Source organism: Ambystoma mexicanum, chromosome 9 (assembly GCF_040938575.1).
Source record: "Ambystoma mexicanum isolate Mex_15411 chromosome 9, UKY_AmexF1_1, whole genome shotgun sequence".
NCBI classification, from domain to species: Eukaryota; Metazoa; Chordata; class Amphibia; order Caudata; family Ambystomatidae; genus Ambystoma; species Ambystoma mexicanum.
This window is the reverse complement of record NC_090931.1, coordinates 803254587-803276149: the sequence shown is the minus strand read 5'-3', so window position 1 is coordinate 803276149 and position 21563 is coordinate 803254587. Positions and strand designations below refer to the sequence as shown.

Below are 21563 nucleotides of genomic sequence, written 5' to 3'. Positions count from 1 at the left end.
TGATACTTTCAATTTGAAAGTGCCTGCATAATGTTCACAGGTCTATTTGCAGGTGGTCTGTGTTGAGGGTATATAGCAGCGGTGGGCAGGCAGATTCCCCAGGCAGATTCCCCACCACCCCCCGCCACTGGCATTGGAAGCATTTGTGTCCAGATAGAGGACACTTGTGTGCCAATGGTGATAGGGTGCATTGGTTGGGACAGTGGTATGTATGCTGGTTGAGATCTATAGGAAGGGATTTGAAATGGATGTGTTTTAAACTCAAGTTGATTCATTTCCCATCATCAGATCACTACAATAAGTTTACCAGTTCTCATATAGTAGACATACAATGATTCTAAGCCTGCATGACAATAACAAAACAATCAATGCTTTGCATAAGATGACAGTAAATACACATGTTGGTGCGTCCAATAATGTTAAAAAACCCCAAAGCCAAAGAGGTAATGGGTGTTTGGCTCCTGAAGGCAACATGCTAGTGAATGGGCCGTAACAGCTCCATGACAAAGAGGTTGGGGTTGCGGCAGGCAATGGCCACATGCAGCATTGTGTTGTGTATGCAGCATTGTGTCTGCCGGTTAAGGGATACCTTGCATTGATTGGGATTTAAGTCTTATGAAAGTATATCATACCGTAGGAGTAGAATTCATCAAAACATTAAAAGAAAAATCTGGAAAACTGAAACTTACCAAAATATAGAAAGATCAGATGTTTCTACTAACATTTCTACCAGAGAGTCCACCATTTTTGTGTGAAATATTATGGTGTTCATCATTTTTCCAAGCTCTCGATGATCCGCTAACCCAAGTGAAGCTTTTGATACACTAGTGTAGGCCTGTGGAAACAGTTATACAAAATGTGTTAAGATATATAGCTACATGCACTTGGCCTTTCTCAGTTATGCACAAAAACATTTTAACTGGTGCATATTTTAAAAATAGTAGTTAGATGCAAACTAAATTGTTCAACAAACAGATATGTGCTTTAAAATAAATTGAATCTTTGACAGCGGTCAGTGATTGCTAGCCAACGCGAAGGCAGTAAACACTGGAAAATCCATTGGTTTTGGCTTTTTCTGAAGTCCTTGCAATGCTGTTCTGCCTCATACCCATTGGACATGGAATGCAGAGTGGCAACCTGCACCTCCCCAGTTGTGCCTTCCTCCACTGCCTTTACCAGCAACATTCTGAAAGTGAGTGGGGCCTAAAAGGGCAGGAACTTTGTGGTTTGAAGGTTCTCCCATTGCCCCTTCTACTGCTTTGGTCTTGCTGCATTAAACAGCAGAAAATGACATAGGATGTGGCATAATATGCATGGAGGCATCTACATGTGGTGGCACTGTGGTCCACCTGCAATGCTCACTACCCATGACTGCTCTGTAGTGATGTAACTGTGGATGCAGGCAAGGCAAGTGGAAAGCAGAGACATGCGTCTGTGCAAGTGTGATGCCTCCCAGACTGAGCAGTCCAACAGTAGGAATCCGCTTTGGGAACCTCTTCTTTCTTTGCTGCCCACTTCCAGTTGTGCTGTGGAGAGAGGTGGAATGAACACCATATAATAAAAAACAGATAGAACATATCCTGTTGCCAAAAAGCACACAAGTTAACAAAAGTATGCATTGTACATTGCGGGCCACATCCCAGATCCAGTTTACCTCTTCCAAGAATAATTTTTGAGGGGCACAGAGTAGATACAAATACTGACTAAAATCAGCAATATGTACCTTAGCAAGTATTTGTAGCTACTCTGTGCCACTTAAAATTGTTAAGACCCTGATTAACAAAGAAAATGTGAAGCGTTTGCCTTTGTAAACACTAGTAACTCACAGTCAACATCTAAAACTAGGTCTAATTTACAGGTTATCAATATTGAGGTATGCTTCTGCATGACAAGGATGGGTCACGCTCGCTAGGTACCAGATGTGTCTTCCACTACTGAGGCCCATATAAACTATTCATTTTACAGCCAAAGTAAAAGTAATCAATTGGGGTGGACCAGGTACCAGCCCCCGTGCAAAATGTGAGGCTTGAAGTTAGGGAGGAGTCTGATGTTGAAGTACAATTGCAACCGGACAAGGAAGACATATACACCACATTTTATCCAAGGAAAAAAAGATGTGGTAATTCTACAATTAACTGTCAAGCAAAAAAATCTAAGAACAAGAAAGAATCGAATAGCACTAGTAATTGTGGCTCGAGAAAATGTCTGCATAACCTGCTCACCTCTTCAGAAAATAAGGAGACAGTAGAAGAAGTATTCCTGGGGTTAACAAAGTAAATCAACAACAAAAAGAATACATGTCAGCAAGGTAACAAGAATGCCAGAACAACAAGGGTTGAGATTGTCAAGGAGAACAATACTTTGGCTGGTACTAGTATTTTGGAGTATAATGCCGACCTACCAATGTATATCGAGGATGATGTACTCCTGTTTAACATGTCGACTTAATCCAATGAAGAACCTGTAATGCAGCCGGTTATTATATCAACCTAAAAAGAGTAGGTGCCACTGAATTCCAAATGAGCAGGGGCCTTTATTCCTACGTCTTGTACTCTTGAGCAGACAAGACTTTTACTAACTAGGAGGATTTGCACAGAGAAAGCGGCACTCTGTCTCGAAATGCCCCCTGATGTTGCCTCAGTCGACCACCGATTGACTTCTGCTTGAAAGAGCACTAACATGGTTTTAAATCGGTCCAATATACTTTGCTCATTTAACTCTGTATTGTGTTTGAGGTCCTTAACTATGCCCGACGTTGAGCAGGTTACATTTTTAGATAATAAACGTTTGCGACTCGATGTGCTTCCATGTTCACTCACCAATTTTCCGAGAAAAACCCCATTGTTGGCATTTTCATTTTTACTAAGCTTGAGATATGACTTGCGTAATGCCTCAACAAAAAGCGTTTACCCAACTACCAGAAGAACGATTACTCGAAACAAATCACTAATTTCAACAAAACAGGGAAGCACCTCTGAAAATTGTTGCACTTCTAACTCCACAAAAAATTGAGTCTTCTACCAGGCTCTGGCAGTTAAATTCCCATAGAGTCCCAGTCTGCCCAGGACCCATTGATGTGAGGAGCTGCTGTTACGGTGTTCTTTGCTTTTTTCTTTGTGCTGGACTGGCCCTGCAACTGGTTGAATCCACCTTAAATAGGTGTTGCTGGCGCGAAGCACTGCGCAGAGTCCCGTAGAGTCCCAGTCTGCCTGGGACCTATTGATGTGAGGAGCTGCTGTTACGGTGTTCTTTGCTTTTTTCTTTGTGCTGGACTGGCCCTTTAACTGGTTGACCCCACCTTAAATAGATGTTGCTGGTGCGAAGCGCCGCACGGAGTCCCGTAGAATCCCAGTCTGCCCAGTCTGCCTCAAGTCTGCCTCAAGTCGTCAAAGAAGCGGAAACACTTGTTGCACTTGTCCCTATGGCTGCGCCGGGTTCTAGTCCACAGACGCAGCAAAAGACGCTGTTTGAGCGAAGGCACAATTTGGCGGCGGCTCCCAGATCGGGAACCGGCCATGCAGACAATCCTTTGAGGTAAGCTCTAAATCAATAACGTTAGAGCACCCGATGATATTCAGCTTACAAACGTGGAAAGTTCCTTCACTGAAGTCATTAGCAGGCTCCACCATCAATGAGTTCGCTACAAAGACGTCTCCAAAGACCGACGTGAAGAAGAATCAGTCCCCTTCCAAGTCAGTGACTGTGGAAAATGGCGCCGTATTAATCAACCCAGACACGGTCAACAAACCAAACACTCACACTGAAGAAACAATAGAAGTGGGCAAAGAGGTGGGTAGCACCGGTCAATCAGATGCACAAGTGGAATTGCGTACAACAAGCGGTCCCATTGAACTTGTTGTAAATACTACAATGTTTGAGTCTCCATTTGATATCACAGATATTGAAATGTTGGAACTACAAGTTCCTAACGGCCCGCAGTAAGCCAGGGTTTCTTTTTTGAGCCCTCCCTTACAGCAGTGAGAAATAAATCAGCGTCGCTCGAGCCCCTCCCCTTGAATCCCTTGCCAGCAAGTGCTCATCTAGCAGTAGTGCACAATGATTGAACCAACACACTGAGGCAGCCTCAATTTGGAGGTGGCGAAGTGCCTCTGGATAAAAGTGCATTGACCGTGCTCAAAGTTCCCCAGGTTTTATTACATCCACCTATGAAACTGACAAAGGAGTCCACGAGACTGGAAGGAGCACGGCCCGCTACTCAGCCACTTCACGGATGCATTGTACAGTCCATCAACATTCCATTAGACAACATGGCAAAACAAACACTCCTGACTGATGGTGATGCCATTGACACTTTGTGTAACAGCACCTACATGTCAACAGTGAATAAAATAAGAGCCGTTGCCACACCTGCTAACAAAAGTTTGACCATCAAACTGAAATCAATCAATGACGGCATGTTGAACAGCAGCATGTATGCAAATGCTTGTCATGCAAAAATCCCAAGAGTTGACTTGGCAGGACGTGAACCACGCCTGACAGCACGATTGAAAGAGCATTACCTCCAAATTAAAGATAAATTAACACTCAGTTATGGGAAACCTGCAGGAAGCAAGAAATCCATGTTAACAAATCATATCCCTCCTTTGGAAGAGGTTGCAAATGTAAACAGGGCTTTGGAGCTGAAAAAACAGAGCAAACTATCACCCCAAATGGGCATGGCTTGACAAGATGCCTCGGCTCGACATTGACATCAAAGCAAAAAATACAAGACGTACAAAAAGCGCAGCAGCAACAGGAGGCGTACGATCAATCAGCCAAAAAGAACCTTTCAGTTGCTACGGGGATACAAATACACAACAATGTTCTTGCAGCCACCTCCCTTGCGCTGATTCCGTTTCTCAAGCTATATGAGTCTCTCAGTGATGCCATAAAGGACCAAGGCGCTCTGATGGCTAACCTGAATGAACATTTTTCAAAATTTGTAGACACAAATGAGGTACTACGACAAAGAATGGAGAGAGAAGGGGAACTGACCATGCAGTGGCAACACAGTCTTAGTGATTTGGCAATGAGAGAACACACTAACTCAGTGGATCTCATGGACGGAGTCCTTGAGTGCCTAAATTGGTTCAGGCACCTTGACAAGAAAAGGCATGAGCAACGTCAAGGAATTCCGACCACTATCCATTCACACAGTGGTTTGGATTGCCCATCTCAGTTCAGGGATACCCACGACAAAAACAAAATTTCGTACTTTCTGCAAATGAAGGATATTTACCACCACCCAAAGCCTCACATACAGCAATTCCAATTGATGCCACAAACATTGCAAAGCCGAAGGAGGTCCACCGCACTATTCAAGATGCCCAGGCAGTGGGGACAGTAACCGTTAATTCCTCTGAAGAGACACATTCGTCAAAAAATACTGCTGCTGTTCCCGGAAGAAACCTATGTGAATACAGATCGACTACCAAAACCGTCAATACTGCAGAACAACATTCTGATCGAGGTACCAAACTGCCCATCAACACATACGGATTCTTTGTCGGTAATGCAAAGTCATTGACGGACATTTCCAATTCTCTAACCTTGTCTAAGTGCCAAGAGAAAAATGGGCCCAAAGATACTAAAAAGAAAGGACTTTACAAGAGGCATTCAGTGGTACAAACAAGAAAATTTGTAAGAAATCTATCAACCCCACAAAAGCTGGGGTTCTTTCAACATGGGACGACGTCCAAGTCTCAAAAACTAACACCATGGAAGGACAACGGACAAAGTCGCTGTTTCAAAAGAAGCTCAGGAAGAACAGTGCCGTAACCCTAAAAAAAGATTGCGATTGGAGTCCGTAGCGTCTGCAAATGAATCCAAGGAAAGGTCTGATACCCCTTGTGAGTGGTCAACTTACTCAATTGATTCACATGACGATCAAATTGTGCTGGACAATGAGGACAATGCTGAAAATATTCCCCCGGTAAAATCTAAACAACTAGATAGGTATATTCCAGTGACTCCTCCGTTACAAAGGGTGTCGGCTAATGCTAAGACCAAAGTACTGGCTTCTGAGCCAGCGGCCCAAAAGAAGCTTTGAACGACAAAGCGTCGACAAGGGCAACTCCACACTACAAAGCGAATCACTAAAGAAAACAGTATTGTCAAAGCTAAATCCACGCATGACGTTTGCCCAAAGTCAAAAACAAAATGACTCCAGATCAGAAGAGCGCAGAGCAAGTTCTAAGGATCCACATCACAGGACGTGGAAGGTGCGAATTGAAAACATTCTCCCTAATGGAAAGGAGGTAAATCTGAACAGACGAAACGTGATGCGCTTATTGCATAGCATCTCCTCACTGCGTACAATTACTTCTGCAGACATTGCGATAGTGGAATACATCACAGAAGACTGCTCTGATCAGGTCCTCTTGCACATCAGGTCTCTTTCGGCGGAACACGCCTTAGTGGCCGCAAAAGAGCTATTAGTCTACGGGTTTGACCTTCCCGTGTTTAGAAACAGTCAAGTTTTTCAAAAAGACAAGCGAGAAACATGGAGATCCTGATAAATCCACAAATGAAAGAAGAGAGATTATGAACGATTTGTTCAGCTCCAGCAATGGTGATACCAGAGAGGATTCAAGGTCTAAAACATGCCAAGGAGTAGGCATCACCAACAAGCAGCAAAGTCTGAAATGGAAATAACAAATAACCATTGAAAGTGAATCCTCTTGTGTATTGATCTCCTGGAAAACAAGAGGTTTTAATCACTTATTCCAGGATTTTCCATTTTCTTTGGATAACAACTTTGCTATATGCCGTCAAGAAACGTGGTTGAGGGAAACTCCCACACGTGACGGTTATACATCAGTTCTAAATCCAGCGGGCAAAAATAGCCTTGGTCGTCCATTCTCTGGCCTTTTGACAATGATAAATAAAAGCACTTGCTGGGTTATTATACAATCATTTAATCCAAACATGTTTGTCCAGGGTTCACTGCTTCAACTGAACATTGAGAGGGTAAGTCAGGCAACTCATATGCTTCTGTTTAACACATACTGGAATCCGCAGATGATTTCGACTGCAACATATTTCATCAATAACTTCGAAGATCGACTTCTGCCAAATAACATATGCTGAACTTTCTGTACTAATATGTGGTGATTTAAATTGCTCTTGGTTTGATGATATCAATGAGGAATATACAACAGGAAACAAGTCACAGACGATGATGGTGCGGAAGAAGAACGCACGGGCAAACCACATTAGAATCGCGTGATTGCGATATGTTAAATGGAAAGACAAAAGGTGACACACCACCAAATGGTACATGGCATCAAGACCTAGTTTCAAAAACTCTGGACTACATTTGGATCTCAAATTCTTTATGGCCAAAAATCGATGATATGAAAGTACATGAAACCTCTAAAAGTGACCACGACTTCTTGGAAATGACATGGATCTGTACATGTATGAAATCTTGTGGAAAATACTCAATGTCACTGGAGGTCAATAGTGGACACAACAGGCTACAAATAAATATATCGCAAATCTTTATGTTAAACCAAAGTTTGCAGTACGACAGTCTTTCTCCAAGAAGCAAACTAAATGATGCTCCGCTACTGACAAAATATAAGATAAAAACACAACAGACAACGAATGCATCGTACTCAAGGCCACATATGTATAGCGCTTTAGTGATGAGTGAAAAGAAGAACGTGAAGCGCGACATAAGGACACTAAAAAAGTCGAGGGGCATTAATGTTGCCCAACAAATCAAAAAACAAAAAATGCAATATGGAAATTGTTTAAAAACATTTTCGGTAACAAGGGAGCAGTAGCGGGGTGAACACCTTTTGAAATTAATATGCCAACATAACTCAAGAGAAATATGGTCAATTTTAAATAAAGGATCATTAATTCAAGGTGAAAGACGGTCAAATTGTGTCCCAAGTCACAGATGGGTACAACACTTTCGTCAGGTATTTGATATCACTGACAAGCCAGTCTCCAGACAAATACCAACGTGTGATGAAGAATGGAATGTAGTGGAGTCAGGAGGACATCTTGTTGGCGATCCAACAACTGAAAAATTCACGTGCAGCTGGCCCAGAGAGCATAACAAACATCATGCTGAAAGAGAAAAGCAATCACTGGTCGGGCTTCATAGTAGAGCTGTTTAAACTGATCGCCTTAATGAAACAGATACCGATGTCATGGCAATCTGCAATAGTGGTTCCGGTGTTCAAGAAGGGCAGTCGGGACGATCCAGTAAACTATCGTCCGATTGCCCTTCTTGACACCATCGGAAAGATTTTTTCGACCCTACTACAGAAAAAAGTGACAGCTTGGGCCCCAAAATTCAGGGATAATGGACTGTAGGCAGACTGGCTTCACGAAAGGTGTCGGAACCGAAGTAAATCTTGTGCTATTAACATTGCTAAAACTAGAGTCCATGAAAAGTAAGCGCAAGTTGTTTCTCGCGTTTTTAGATATGCGACAAGCGTTCGATACTATAAATCGCGATAAACTCTGGGCAAAATTGTCTCTGTGGTCATGTCCGTTGTCATTACTACATTCGTTGATGGCTCTTCACGACAATACAAAGATCCAAGTGCGAACAAACGACTGTGGGGAACTTTCTGATGAACTTACTACCAACGAAGGGGTCAAACAAGGTTGTCCCTTAGCAGCATTGCTGTTTAAACTGTATATCGCTGATATTCCGGCAGCACTTCAAAAGGTTCACTGTTTTCCACCAAAGGTGAATGGCCAGCCAATAAGATGCGTAATTTATGCCGACGATATTGTTTTGATAGACGCCACCCAAATTGGTCTTCAAAGGCTTTTAACGTGCCTCGAAGTATATTTGAAAACAAATGACTTGGAGATCAATGAACAAAAGACGCAGATAATGACAATTGGCGGTCCTGGGAAGAAGAAAGACCAACACTTTCAATGGACAGTACAAGGAAAGACGATTGAAAAAGTAACATCAATCCGCTACTTAGGAGTAATTGTCAACATCTCAATTAGAGAGTGGGAATGGTCACTGGACTTGAAACAAAGGATGACTAGGTTCTCACTCCAAGGAGCGAAGTTGCACGCCGAATATGGCAAATTCACATTGTTGACAAAGCAGAAGGTGGTCCCCTCGATAACATTTGGTGCAGAGGCTGGGTGGAACTTACACCACAACATCTGGTCATCCTTAGAAGGATTGTTCTGGAGGCGTGTCTTGAGACAGCGATAAGGCATAAACTGGGTCTCGATTCTCTCTATGGTACCATTCTATGGCGTTCGATTTCGGTGCTAAGAAAAATGCATGTATCAGACCTGCATACCGGATTCTGGAGCCTACGCAAAAATATCCTCATTTTGGTATTCTGGCACTCTGGGCAGAAATGATAACTATCATCATAGAGTGTCCTGGAATAAAATGGCAAATGGTGGTATCTCATCCCCAAATAGCGAAGAAGAAATTGCGAATATGGAACTGGATTCACAACAATGAAAAAAAGAGTGCACTAAAGACATCATTATACACTGGATGGGCAGCTAATAGTTTAGATCAACTGCCAAAATACCTGAAACAATTCCCCTCTAAATATCACTGCAATCAGTTTTTGAGGTTGCAGTTAAATGCATACAACACAAAAGAAGTGCTGTTGTTAATACAGGACAAATATACGGTCGACAATCAATTCAGAGTCTGTAAAAATGCAGTGGAATCATCAAAACATGTGATCACTGAGTGCATGGAAATAATAAATGAACGCTCATTGTTTTTGGGGAAATATGCACCTTTAACCAATAATTTAGACGATTGGTGGTATACTATGCTTTCAAGTAACAATGTTCATCAAACATGCACTGTTGTAGACTGCCTGGATAAAGTCTTGCAGAAGGATGTGGATTAGTTGACAATGTGATAGAATTTGTATTGTGGATGAGCATTGTTGGATTTTGTTGTTGTCTGGCTGGAGTTAGGTATGTTGGTCTGTCTGTTCTGTGAAGAGCTCAGTATGTTCGTTGGAGCATAGTATACAAATTTTTAATGAGGTAATTTTGTTGCGTTTTGTAATAAAAGTTTGTAAAAAATAAACCAAATGTTACAATAAAATAAATAAAAAAAGAATTCACTGAATTGGATACTAAAGACTGGTCCGGTTTAACAGTTGCACCACAACCCTCTAACTCACAAATTCATTTGTCTAGTCAACATCATTTGTATCAAACCTATTAGAATTCTTCCCTGGAATACTAAAGGGTTTACCCATTTGTTCCCGGAAAGCTCTTTTTGCATTGATAAATCTGAACAATTGCAACTTCAGGAAACTTGGTTGAGAGGTAGACCCCGTTAAAATGGCGATATGATTTTTTTAAACGCAGCACTTAAGGGAATTAAAGGTCGCCGTTTTGGGGGCTTGTTGATTGGAGTTAAAAATGATTTAGGAATTCTTTCAGTCAAGTGAGAACCCTTATATCTTGGCGGTCAAACTGATTTGGGATTCCAAGATGTATAGTACTGAAACCTATTCCATGCTGATTAATGTCTATTGGAATCTCTAAAAATTACTCGGGAATCAATGTTTGACCAGGGCTTTAAGATACTTACCAGCTAATTGCACAGTATCATTATTGCAGGGGGTTTAAATTGTTTTCATAGTGATATGGAAGGAGTACATACCAAGTTCTTTCTACATACTAGAGACGATTCATCCCACCAGGGCGGTGATTGGCTGACGTGAATGAATGAAGTCGGTCTATCAATGCTTAATGTAAACATCTGAGGTGATATACCAACTAATTACACCTGGTGCAGAGGTCCATCTAAGTTGATTTTAAATTACATGTTTCTTAGTAAATGTGTTTGTGTGAAATGTGCTGGTTTTAAGGTGTTGCATGCAACTCAGAGCGATCACTGGCCTTTAAGTATGGATTGGGAAGTCGATATGGCTGAGCCTCTACATACTGAGAGGATGGCTTCTGTGTCAATCCAGGAACCGCTGGACCTAAATGGAGTCCTTGTTTTGCTGAGGTATTTAATTCCCATTGAAGTAGGGAAGTGTCTAGTTTAACAACCGAGGACTTTAACGAGGTTGTCACCTCAGCCTACTTCCCTAAGTCTTTTTGTGCGATTTTATGTTAACTTTCAAAAAGCCAGGCATGACCCGAGCAAAAGTAAGCATGTGTTTGACAAACATCTGCAAAAAGAAGAAAGAACTCTGTCGCAAACTTTAGACTTTGGTGGAACGCCATTCCACCGATTTATTGCAAGATTGTGATAAATTGAAACAGTGTCAAATCCCTTGGCCGCTTCCTCCTCAGAATCCCAACTCTCCTCCTCCTCCCCCTCCTCCTCCTCCTCCTCCTCCTCCTCTTCCCCCTCCTACTCCTCCTCTTCCTCTTCCTCTTCCTCCTGCTCACCTGAGATACTGGTGTCAGGACTGCTCTTGGCCAGTGGATGCCGGGATCGGTAGTCTTCTTTTTTTTAATGAAGAAAGGGCCTACCCCGGGAGGAAGCCACAGTGAAAGCCTTTCAAAGTGCAGACCTGTGACTCCTCTTCCGGGATAGACAGAAGGGGAAAAAGCCACACTACGGTAGAAAAAAAGCCAAAATATGTGGATCCTGTGAAGTCTACAGTAGCTTGTGCTGTCCAAGAATGCTCCGAAGGAAGGTAGGCTCCAATAGTACACACTGGCCGGAAAGGTGTGTAACAATAGATGGGAAGGAACCAGAGAGCGAACCAGGACAGCAGGGGAAGAAGGCGAGCCTCCGGAACGGAGCAGAAGCAGAGGAAAGAGAGACAGGAAGGAAGGTAAATGAAATAGTAGTAGGGAAGCAGGGAACACAGAACCGTCGCCAGAGGGGAAGCAGCTCTGGGCAACAAGAAACAGACCGCGACGGAGCGCGAAAACTGCAAGGGAGAGAGAGGAGAGACCTGGGCAAGAGAGCCAGGGAGCCGCGACAAAACCGCGGTGATGAGAGAGGAGGGTAGTCCAACAAGGAACAGAAGGAAACACTAGCGCAAACAACCAATATCCAAGAGGGTCTAACCTCAAAGGTAGCAACGCGCCGATTGCTGGAGGGGGGAGTGCCTAAGTACCTCCGGCAACGCCCATTGTGAAAACAACTAGACTGCTGCGGTGGATTAGAACGAAACGTGGTGGAACGTTCTAATGGCCGCTCAATCGTACCAGAGGCCACAACCGCCTACTTCAGTTCGAGGGTACATTCGGTAGGGTTGTCTGAGTGCATAACGTCTCTCATACACCCAATGCAGTATTGGAATTATACCTGGTGTCGTGCAAAGTGCCTTCGGTTCTTCATCAAGTATGATGGAGGTGAGGGGGTGGGTTCTATTAATGATGTTTACATCTGCTTCTCTACAGTGTTGTCCCGGGCACACCCGGAGTCCACATTGAAAGTCGCATACAATCCCTAAATTGTGAAATGTTGGTCAGATCGGTGATGGGGGACTCGGGCGCTAATGTTCCCCCCGGGTCCTACCGGTCTCCTCTCCAGCCCTGGATCCTGCTTGGCTTATTCAATCATGCGTAAATATGTCTTTTCGGTCTCCACGGCTAGTCTACGAGTGCCATCTTGACTCTCTGGCCCGGGTCAAGTAGATTTACTCCAGCTTCGCTGTTGCTGCTGCGGATCTCCCTCAGTCCATGTGGGCACAAGATGTTCCAACGCCTGTAGGTAAGTCTAAAATAAGTTGCCATGGTCTAGATTCAGTCTATTTGCCCACCTGATTCCCTGTCTCATGGCGGCTCTCAGGAGGACATGTTTGTGCTGTCCTGCCTGGCAACACTTGGTGCCTGGTTTATTTATAGATAACAGAAATGCTTATGGTTTGTGGGTAGGCATTAGCAGGAATGTTTTTAGCTAGTTTCAAAATGTGTATGTTGGTATTAAGTGAAGATTGAGGCCCTAGCGCACAAATGTCTCTCTCTTAAGTAGGAACAAAATAAAGCCAGTCCGCTCTTTTGGTGACTTAACTACAATAAGACATCCTATGTTTTAATGAGGATCTTATTTACTTGGAAGAGTTAATTTGATATTTTTCAGATAGTTACATTTTTATTTGACCTTTTTCCTTCTTTTATATTACTCTGTGCTCCCACAGTAATTAGATAGCCGCCATGAGGTCACTTCAATCGAGTTCACACTTTAACTCCTACTCTTTAAATAATGATGTGAACTCCATTAAAAGTTAACTTGCTTGTAAAATTATTCCCACCATGACTGACTTGGCTCTATTTCAGACGCTCTAATGCAAATACCAAGGAAAAACAATATGAAAGACTATTTCAAAGGTATTTTGTTTAAAAAACGAAACCTTGCCCTCTCTGCTTGCACTTACTGCTCACTGAGCTCCTCACTTCACACCCACCTGCTCATTGTCTGTGACTTCAACCTCTGGCTACAATACATTTGATCTTCTAAACAGTTTCTAGACATCTGTGACTGCTTCAGTCTTGAGATCCTAGCCAAGAAACCTCACACACATAGGACATTGCCTTGACACCATATTTCAATAATGCTTTGTCACTTCAGATGTTTCTATCTCTCCATGCATTTGGTCAGATACTCACCTCTATCTCACTCCTACTTCAACTACAGCTTCTCCCCCTAAACCCAAACCAACCTGGTTTAGATCTCTCGAAAAAGATGAGCTATATTTAAATTGTTTTATTAAGTATTTTTGATGTGTCAAACATTACAATAAAGAAAGTAGAGAAAAATGTCATTAAAAAGAAAACGAAAATTATATTTAAAAAAATCAAAAAAGAACAGTCACATTTACAACAGACATTTTTATTCATAAAAACCAAACAAATACTTTTTTAAAGATCTAAAATGTACTTTAAAACCTTATAGCAGTAAGTGGCAAGGAGATTTGAATACCTGCCAGTATGCTGTTAAATAATTCAGATGAGGAGACAAACTCCACGTCATGAAAGAATACATTAAAATGTAACTATCTCATTTGGGCCAATTTCACATAATCAACAATCAGATGTTTATAGTCTCCACAATCATAGGGTTCTGTAGGACTATGTATTTTTACTGTGCTCCAAGAATGGGCAACAAATTAAATCTTAAATGTAAATACCATGTTCTCCATTTTGAATGAGGCAATCAATTGCAATACAATTGCAATACAATGGTAATACGTTTAAGGCATTCTGTGTGTCGGCAATATAAGATAATAGCTTATACTTCTTCGCACACTTCCTAGTACTAATCCAATCTGAAATCTATAATTTGTTTTGTCGCTATGGGTGATTAATCAAATCCCCTACAGTCAAGTTTATGGATTTCAGCATAGCAAGACCATTGGTTGCCCAATTGATTAATTCTCTGTTGTTCGAATTGTCTAATGCTAGATTCAAAGGGCAAAACAATGGGGATTCTCGAGGATCGAAGATCTTTCTAAAAAGTGAGAAGTATTTCCATTTTACTACCGCTAAAAGTGACCGTAAGCCCAATTCGTAACAAACTACAACAGTTGGAATACCATTCGGGAGGTTCAGGCCACGACTCTGGAATAATTGCTCCAATTTTTTCCAGAAGTCAGACAATGGTACACTTTATCAGCTATGCTCCGTATGTTAAGGTCGGAGAAACTTTGGCTTTGAAAAATGTGATGAGTGGTTGAAGCGAGGACTGAAAGTATGTGCTGTTCCTTTTTGCTTGTCTTATTAATGATGAGCACTTATCGTGGATATTCACAAAGTTGATTTATTACTCGCTGCATTTGGAAAACCCAAGTAAGTGATTGAACTCACTTCTTCCAATCTAGTCTTGTTTAAACTCCAAGAGAAGGTGTTACTACTTTTCCGTTGGGAGAACTTCAATATCTGTGATTTTACTGAATTAATTTGTAGATCGTTTACAGTAAAATAACCCTCCAGTTCCTTTAATTGGCGTTGGAGGTCAATCGGTGTGTAGTCCAGTAGGACCACTTCGTCGGTATTGGCCAACCAACTCACCGGTACTGGGCCCATTTTAGGAGGAAAGGAGCTAACTTTACTGATAGTTACACCCATATCGTAAATAAAGAGATTAAATGAAAAAGTGGCAGGACGCAGCCTTGACTCAGGCCTTTAAAGGTGGGGCTACATGTAGGCAGGTCACTATTCGAATTTAATCGAATCTGGATATTTGTCTCGCTATGAAAATATTGAAGCATACTTAGAACTGATTTTGGTCAACCCTGTTTCTCAAGTTTAACCACAGGGGAGATCTGCTAATACAATCAAAGGCCCATAGCGAGATCAATAAAGGCAACATAAATAGGTTGCCTATTCTGTGAGGCTCTAGTTTGTAAAAGATTCAGAATTAGCCCATTTACTGATGCGCACAATTGTTTTTTAAAGCCTGACTGATTTATATCATAAACACTGTTGGTAGTCGCCCAACTTTCCAGATGTTTTAATAATAAAGTAGAGCATATTTGACTGGGAACATCTAGCAGGGCCTATAGTTTTTGGGCGGTGTCCTGTCTCCCTTTTTGTAAACTGGGACTATATGAGAAGTATTTCACATTAATGCGGTGGACTTCATTTTAAAACCTAGTCAAACAGATTTTAAAATTCTATGCCACATAGAAGGATTTCCTCTCTAAGTAATATTAGACAGGGCGTTGATCCACGGGCCTGTGACGTTTTAGATTTTTGGATAATCTTATAAATGGCTTGTTCGGTTACATGTGATTTTAACGAATCACAAAACAGCAAATTAATTTTTAACAAACCAAAAACACCTAAGAAAAAATACATTTTTTTTTGTTGTTTTTGGGAGAGTTCCCCCGACCCCAGCCCCTTTTTTTTAATTAATACTTTTCCCCACCCCCAAAACTACTATTCCCAACCACATATAGTTTTTAAAAATTAGTTATTATTTTTTAGGTGTTTGTGCTTTGTTAGTAATTACATTCATTATTATTTGTTAAAATCACTGCATACCAGCTTCTTCCTAGTAATCTAATGACCAATCTGCATTTACTGTGTCCTGAGTTGCAAAATGCTTATTAGGCTTTGCATACAGTATCTGATAGTGAGTAATCCACTCCACCTCAGCTATCACGTTTATTAATGAGTGGAACCTCTTCTCATAATCCTTTTGTAGCATCGAATGTTTATAATTTCTCATCCAATTTTTGTATCTAAGTGTCATGCGCCTAGCAGAAGATTTACAGGTAGCAGAAGATTTACAGGTACCACTGAATATCGAGGAGCTATAAAGAAAACCTGACAAGTGCAAAGTGATGGCATAAGGAGAAGATACGACGCACTGAAGCAATGCAAAAATACTTAAAGAATGAAGATGTAACTGAAGAAACAAAGTAAGACATGCATTACTCACTGTAATAGCATTTCTGATGATTTTATCTGCTTAGATTCACATGCTGTGCATATAGTCCGACATCCAGTGGTAACCGCAAAGTATTGCATCTCGTCTTTTGAGGATCAAAAGGGGACGTTGACATAGGCGTGCCTGTAACACTATCCGGGACGTGTAGTGTACCCAAAATCCCTCATGCGTCGAGGTCCCACTGATTGTATTTTTTCTGCCATGAGGGAGCCTTATGACTATTGTTAGCAAGTACAGAAGAGAGAAGAAGTAGTAAGATGTCTATGTTCCTTCCATCCGAGAGGGGAGGAAGGGTGGGCGCATGTGAATCTAAGCAGATACAATCATCAGAAATGCTATTAAGGTGTTGAATGCATGTCTTCTGATGCTTGTAGATCTGCTTAGAATCACATGCTGTGCATAGACTTGCTAGCAGTACCCTGAGTTGGTGGTGGGATGTGAGAAGGAACAGTAGTGAAAAGATATCTTAGTACTGCTTGTCCCACCTGAGAATCAGACCTAGAGTGAGTGTCTAGGCAATAGTGTTTTGTAAAGGTGTGCACAGAACGCCAGGTTCTTCAGTTCGAGGGTACATTCGGTAGGGTTGTCTGAGTGCATAACGTCTCTCATACACTCAATGCAGTATTGGAATTATACCTGGTGTCGTGCAAAGTGCCTTCGGTTCTTCATCAAAGGTGAGGTGGTGGGTTCTATTAATGACGTTTACATCTGCTTCTCTACAGTGTTGGCCCGGGCACACCCGCAGTCCACATTGAAAGTCGCATACAATCCCTAAATTGAAATGTTGGTCAGATCGGTGATGGGGGACTCGGGCGACCAATAAGACTAACGATAGGTCGAAAGACATGTCCACACGTCAGGATCGATAGGAAGACTATTCTGAGAGCCCCCAGTCCTTGTCTAAAACACTCTCAGATAAACCTCGACATTCTAGGCATGTAGATCCCCAGGAGGAACCCTTCCCCCCACTCTCCCCTCTGGACCCCTCATTATGGACCAGGGATAAGTCTGACGGGTGTATGGACAGGCTTGCAAAGTTTGTAGACTTATCAGAAAAGTTTACCACGCCCAAGAGGCCTAGTGTGGAGGAGCTTTACTCTTCAGTCTCTAAATTTCAGAGGACCTCCTGCCCTCTTCATGAGCAGGTCTTTGACCTGACAGATCAGGATGAGGTTCCTCAAAACCCCTTTTTACAAGATGATGATCCTTTTGAGGATCACACTGACCAGGCTCCTGACTGGGGAGATGAACCACTGGTGGATAACCCACCTTGGTTGTCACCTACCACAGATCCTGACACGATATGCATGGATCCTCTCGCCTCCCCACCTCAGCGCCAGGCATCTCCCATAGATGACGAGATGGCATTTAATGCCATTCTGAAGAAGGCAGCCGAACATTTACTCAACAAGGTTGTGCACAAGATGTCCCAGGAACCAGTCACCATGATATTGGTGGCCCCAATGTGGGCCAGCCAACCCTGGTTCTCCCATCTGATGGAGATGTCTCTCTCTCCTCCGATGAAACTACCTTGCCCATACAGCATGCTATCTCAGGACAAGGGGGAAACACTTGATTTATGCCCGCAAACTCCCAATTTAGCAGCCTGAATCCTGAGGCCATAGAGTTTGGGCATCTCCAGTTTCATCAGAGATGCATGGAGCTACTTCGAGAGGCAAGAAAACCTAACACCAGACATTGCTACTCCAATAAATTGAAACGCTTCGTCATCTGGTGCAATTCCAAGAGCATTAATCCCAATCCCATTGACTGCTCTCCCACTCATATTGTACTACACCTGACTCACCACTAGACTCAGGTCTAGTTTTTAATTCCCTGAAGGTTCACTTAGCTGCACTTTCAGCCTATACCATGTCCCAGCAAAAGGTGTCATGATGTAAGATCCGAGTAATTAAAGCTTTCATGGAAGGGGTTAAAATAATTCATCCCCCTATTTCTACCCCAGCTCCCGGATGGGACCTAAATGTGGTATTAACCAGACCTATGGGGTCTCCCTTTGAACCTATGCACAAGGCAAGCCTCCAAGCAGTCACTTCAATAAGGAGGGTCAGTGAACTACAGTCCCTTTCAATTCTAGACCCTGTTGTCACAATTCACAGAGATAAGGTGGTCCTGCGCACTCACCCTCGGTTTGCGCCCAAATTTATTTCTAAGTTCCATGTGAGCCAGTAAATAGAACTACCCACATTCTTCCAGAACCCCACTAACATGGCGGAAAGAAGCCTACACACAATGGATGTGCGCAGGGCAGTCATGTACTATCTGAAAAGAACTAAACCACTAAGGAAAACAAACCAAACTTTGCGAGACTCTCACGGATGTTCGGCGTCTCCGGGAGGGGTTTCGGGTGATCAAGCGGCTTCGTGGTACCCAGAACCTTAAGCATCAGCGCTCTCTTAGGAGGCGTCTCAACTTTCTTCGGACTTTTCGTGCTGACGCCCTTATCTGCGGAATGCCCAGGCGGATGTCGCTTATGCAGTTGCGGGGAGGGCTGCCGACCACGTGGATCAGCGGGTGCCACCGAGGAACTCGACGTACCCATTGGCGCCTTAGACCGCCCAATAAATCCGTCGAGACCGAACTGGGGGTTGTGTGCTTACTCTTATGTTTAGTGGGTGCGTCCCTGTCGCCGGGATGTACATTCCCCAAAGCAGAACCATCGTCCCTCCTACCGGGGACGGACGATTCGGTGTGTAACCGCTCCTCTGAAAGGTCGATGGCATCCGTATTGGAGCCACGGCTGTCGCTCAACTCCCCGTCACTCACAGTGACTGTGTTGGCGGGGGCGCTACCCTTGGCCTGCCTCATGGCGTAGGCCGCCCACTGTTTTACTTGACGCTCTTTGATAGTCTTAAGACGCAAGAGCTGACAAGACCGACAGAACGCCTCGTGGTGATCGTTTGGGAGACACTTATTGCACCTCTGGTGCGTGTCCTTGCAATGGTACTTGCCTTTACAAGAAGGGCAACATTTAAAGTGTGTCCTGTCCAAAGCTCAGGTGTATTAAAGCGACAGGTTTGGTTGTCAATGGGAGAATCGGTGATAGGGTGGTCCTAATCAATAGGTGAGTCCATAGGATACATATTGGCTTCTGGGTAAACCTCTTGGTCTTCATCGTCCCCATAATAAGGGTCTGCTGTATCATCCTCGTACTGAGGGTCAGCTGCCTCTACAATTGAGAGGTCTTCGTGTTCGGAGTCCGGGTCATATAGCTCTATGACTATGCTTCGCACTGGAATCTCAGTACAAGACTTTTAGTATGGGGTTGAGAAGGTTGAACAGAGACTTGTGACCCAGAGGAAGCTGTAGTGTTTTGGAGTGGAAACTCTGGAAGAAGGCAGGGTCCTTTTCGTAGAAATTGGCCATAAAAGACATTCTCTTCATGACCCTGTCTATGTCTTGTGAAGACCACTCTGAAGAACTTGGGATGACCAAGGGTTGAGAAGGAAGTCCTAAGTCTTCATCTGTGGGAGGTATTACCCCAGATTTTTTAGGCCTAGCCCCTGGAGGTTTATCCTTATGAGGGATGGGCATATATTCTTGAGTTTTTTCCTTATGAGGGTTTTTATCCTCATGAGGGCCTTTATCCCTATGAGGGGTCTTTGAGGACTTCTTTTTGTGCTTCCCCCCCACCCCGGCACCCAAAGCCGTGTTTATCCGACCGTTTGGGGCCTACTACCTGACCTGACACAGAGCATCGACTTTTGGGTGCGGGTAGAGACTTGTCTGCAGACGATCGGCCCTCGGAGGGAGTTTTACGCACGACACCTGCGCCGTCTTTCGACGGTTGGGCTCTGTCGTGCGGCAATCTCGAGCGAGAGTGCCCAGAGGGCAGGGACTCAGACCTTTCCCTGGGTGCCGTGGCCGTGCGTTGTCGACCGATTGACCCATGTGTCGAGTCTCGACTTGGGGTTGTGTGTTTAGTGGCGGATTGAATTGTTGTGCTTCCGCCGCCGGGTGTTGTCCCTCCACCCCCAACAGGGCTGCCGGCCTGTCCTCTGGGGAAGGGGGCCTACGCCTGCGTGCCCAAAGCTACCCCGTCGCCCTTGCCGCCCGAAACGGCGGCGTTGCTGCCATCATTGAAAGCACCTTCTACCTCCATGGCATCGAGTTGCCTGGCCTTTTGGGCCCAGTGTTTTGGCGATTGGTCCTTTAAAGCCTTGGGCTTGAAGAGCCTACTAGCTTGACAAGAACCCTCGACGTGGTCTCTTGGGAGACACAAGTTACAGACTAAATGCTTATCGACCCACAGACATTTTCTATTGCACTTGGGGCAGAATTTAAAGGGGTCTTGTCCATAACTACAAACTATGGCAGCCCGGGTGAAAGTAGTGCAAGAAAAGGGGCATATATATTCTAAAATGGCCTCCCCCTATCTCTGTACTGTCTGGGCCGAGGCCAGGGGAGGCCATCCAAGGCCGAACGGTCCGTCGCAGTAGTCTTTCGATGGGCAGTCTCTGTCTTCACCGACGTGATATTTCGATGGTCGAAGTAAAGGATAGAAAGAGTAAACTATCGGTGATTGAAATAAGTAAATGGCTTTACGCCGAAAGAGGAACTCCGCTAAACACGTCCGTCTAGAATGGCGGGAAAAAACAATCTGAGGGACCTCTTAGCGTGAGGGATCATGGGTACAATGAACTTCACACTAGGTATAGTGTTACTGGCACTCTCTGTCGATGTCCCTTTTCGAGTTTCAAAAACAACAACTGTAATACTCCGCAGCTTCCACTAGATGGCCTATGCACAGCATGTGATCTAAGCAGATTCCACAAGCCTCAGAAGAACAAGTTACTTATCAACTGGTAACGTTCTTTCGACTGGATGTTCCTCCAACATATTCCACATCTTTGACATGTAATGTCCACAGCTGTGCTGCTTCGGAAATGCTTTGGCAGAGGGCGCCCTGCGTCGATGTCCATTTGAAGGCCTCAGTCAAGGGCGACGTCATCGGATGTTATAAATAGGACGCACTGCGTCCATAACCTCAGTTTATGTTTTCTCCTCCATAACGTGTGACCTGCTCGTACACAATGCCTGCTTGAAAGCATATAGCCTTGAGGGAAAACAAGCAGCAAGAGCACAGGAAATTCTCCAGAGAGGCAGGCCAGGATGGCGATGTGGAATACTTTGGAGGAAAATCCAGTCGAAAGAACGTTACCAGTTGGTAATATTTTCTTCGAATGGATTGTGTCCGCCAACC

The 21563-nt window shown here is 43.6% G+C and overlaps 1 protein-coding gene across 5 annotated transcripts in view; it reads right to left on the bottom strand.

The window, feature by feature from the left end:
- Positions 1-21563, bottom strand: part of NCKAP1 (NCK associated protein 1) — a 1877983-nt gene that overhangs the window by 1060775 nt on the left and 795645 nt on the right. For all 5 annotated transcript variants that reach the window (XM_069615779.1, XM_069615776.1, XM_069615777.1 and 2 more), the window contains one exon: positions 690-835. In XM_069615779.1, coding sequence (XP_069471880.1) covers positions 690-835 — 146 coding nt within the window. The remainder of the gene's footprint in view (positions 1-689; positions 836-21563) is intronic.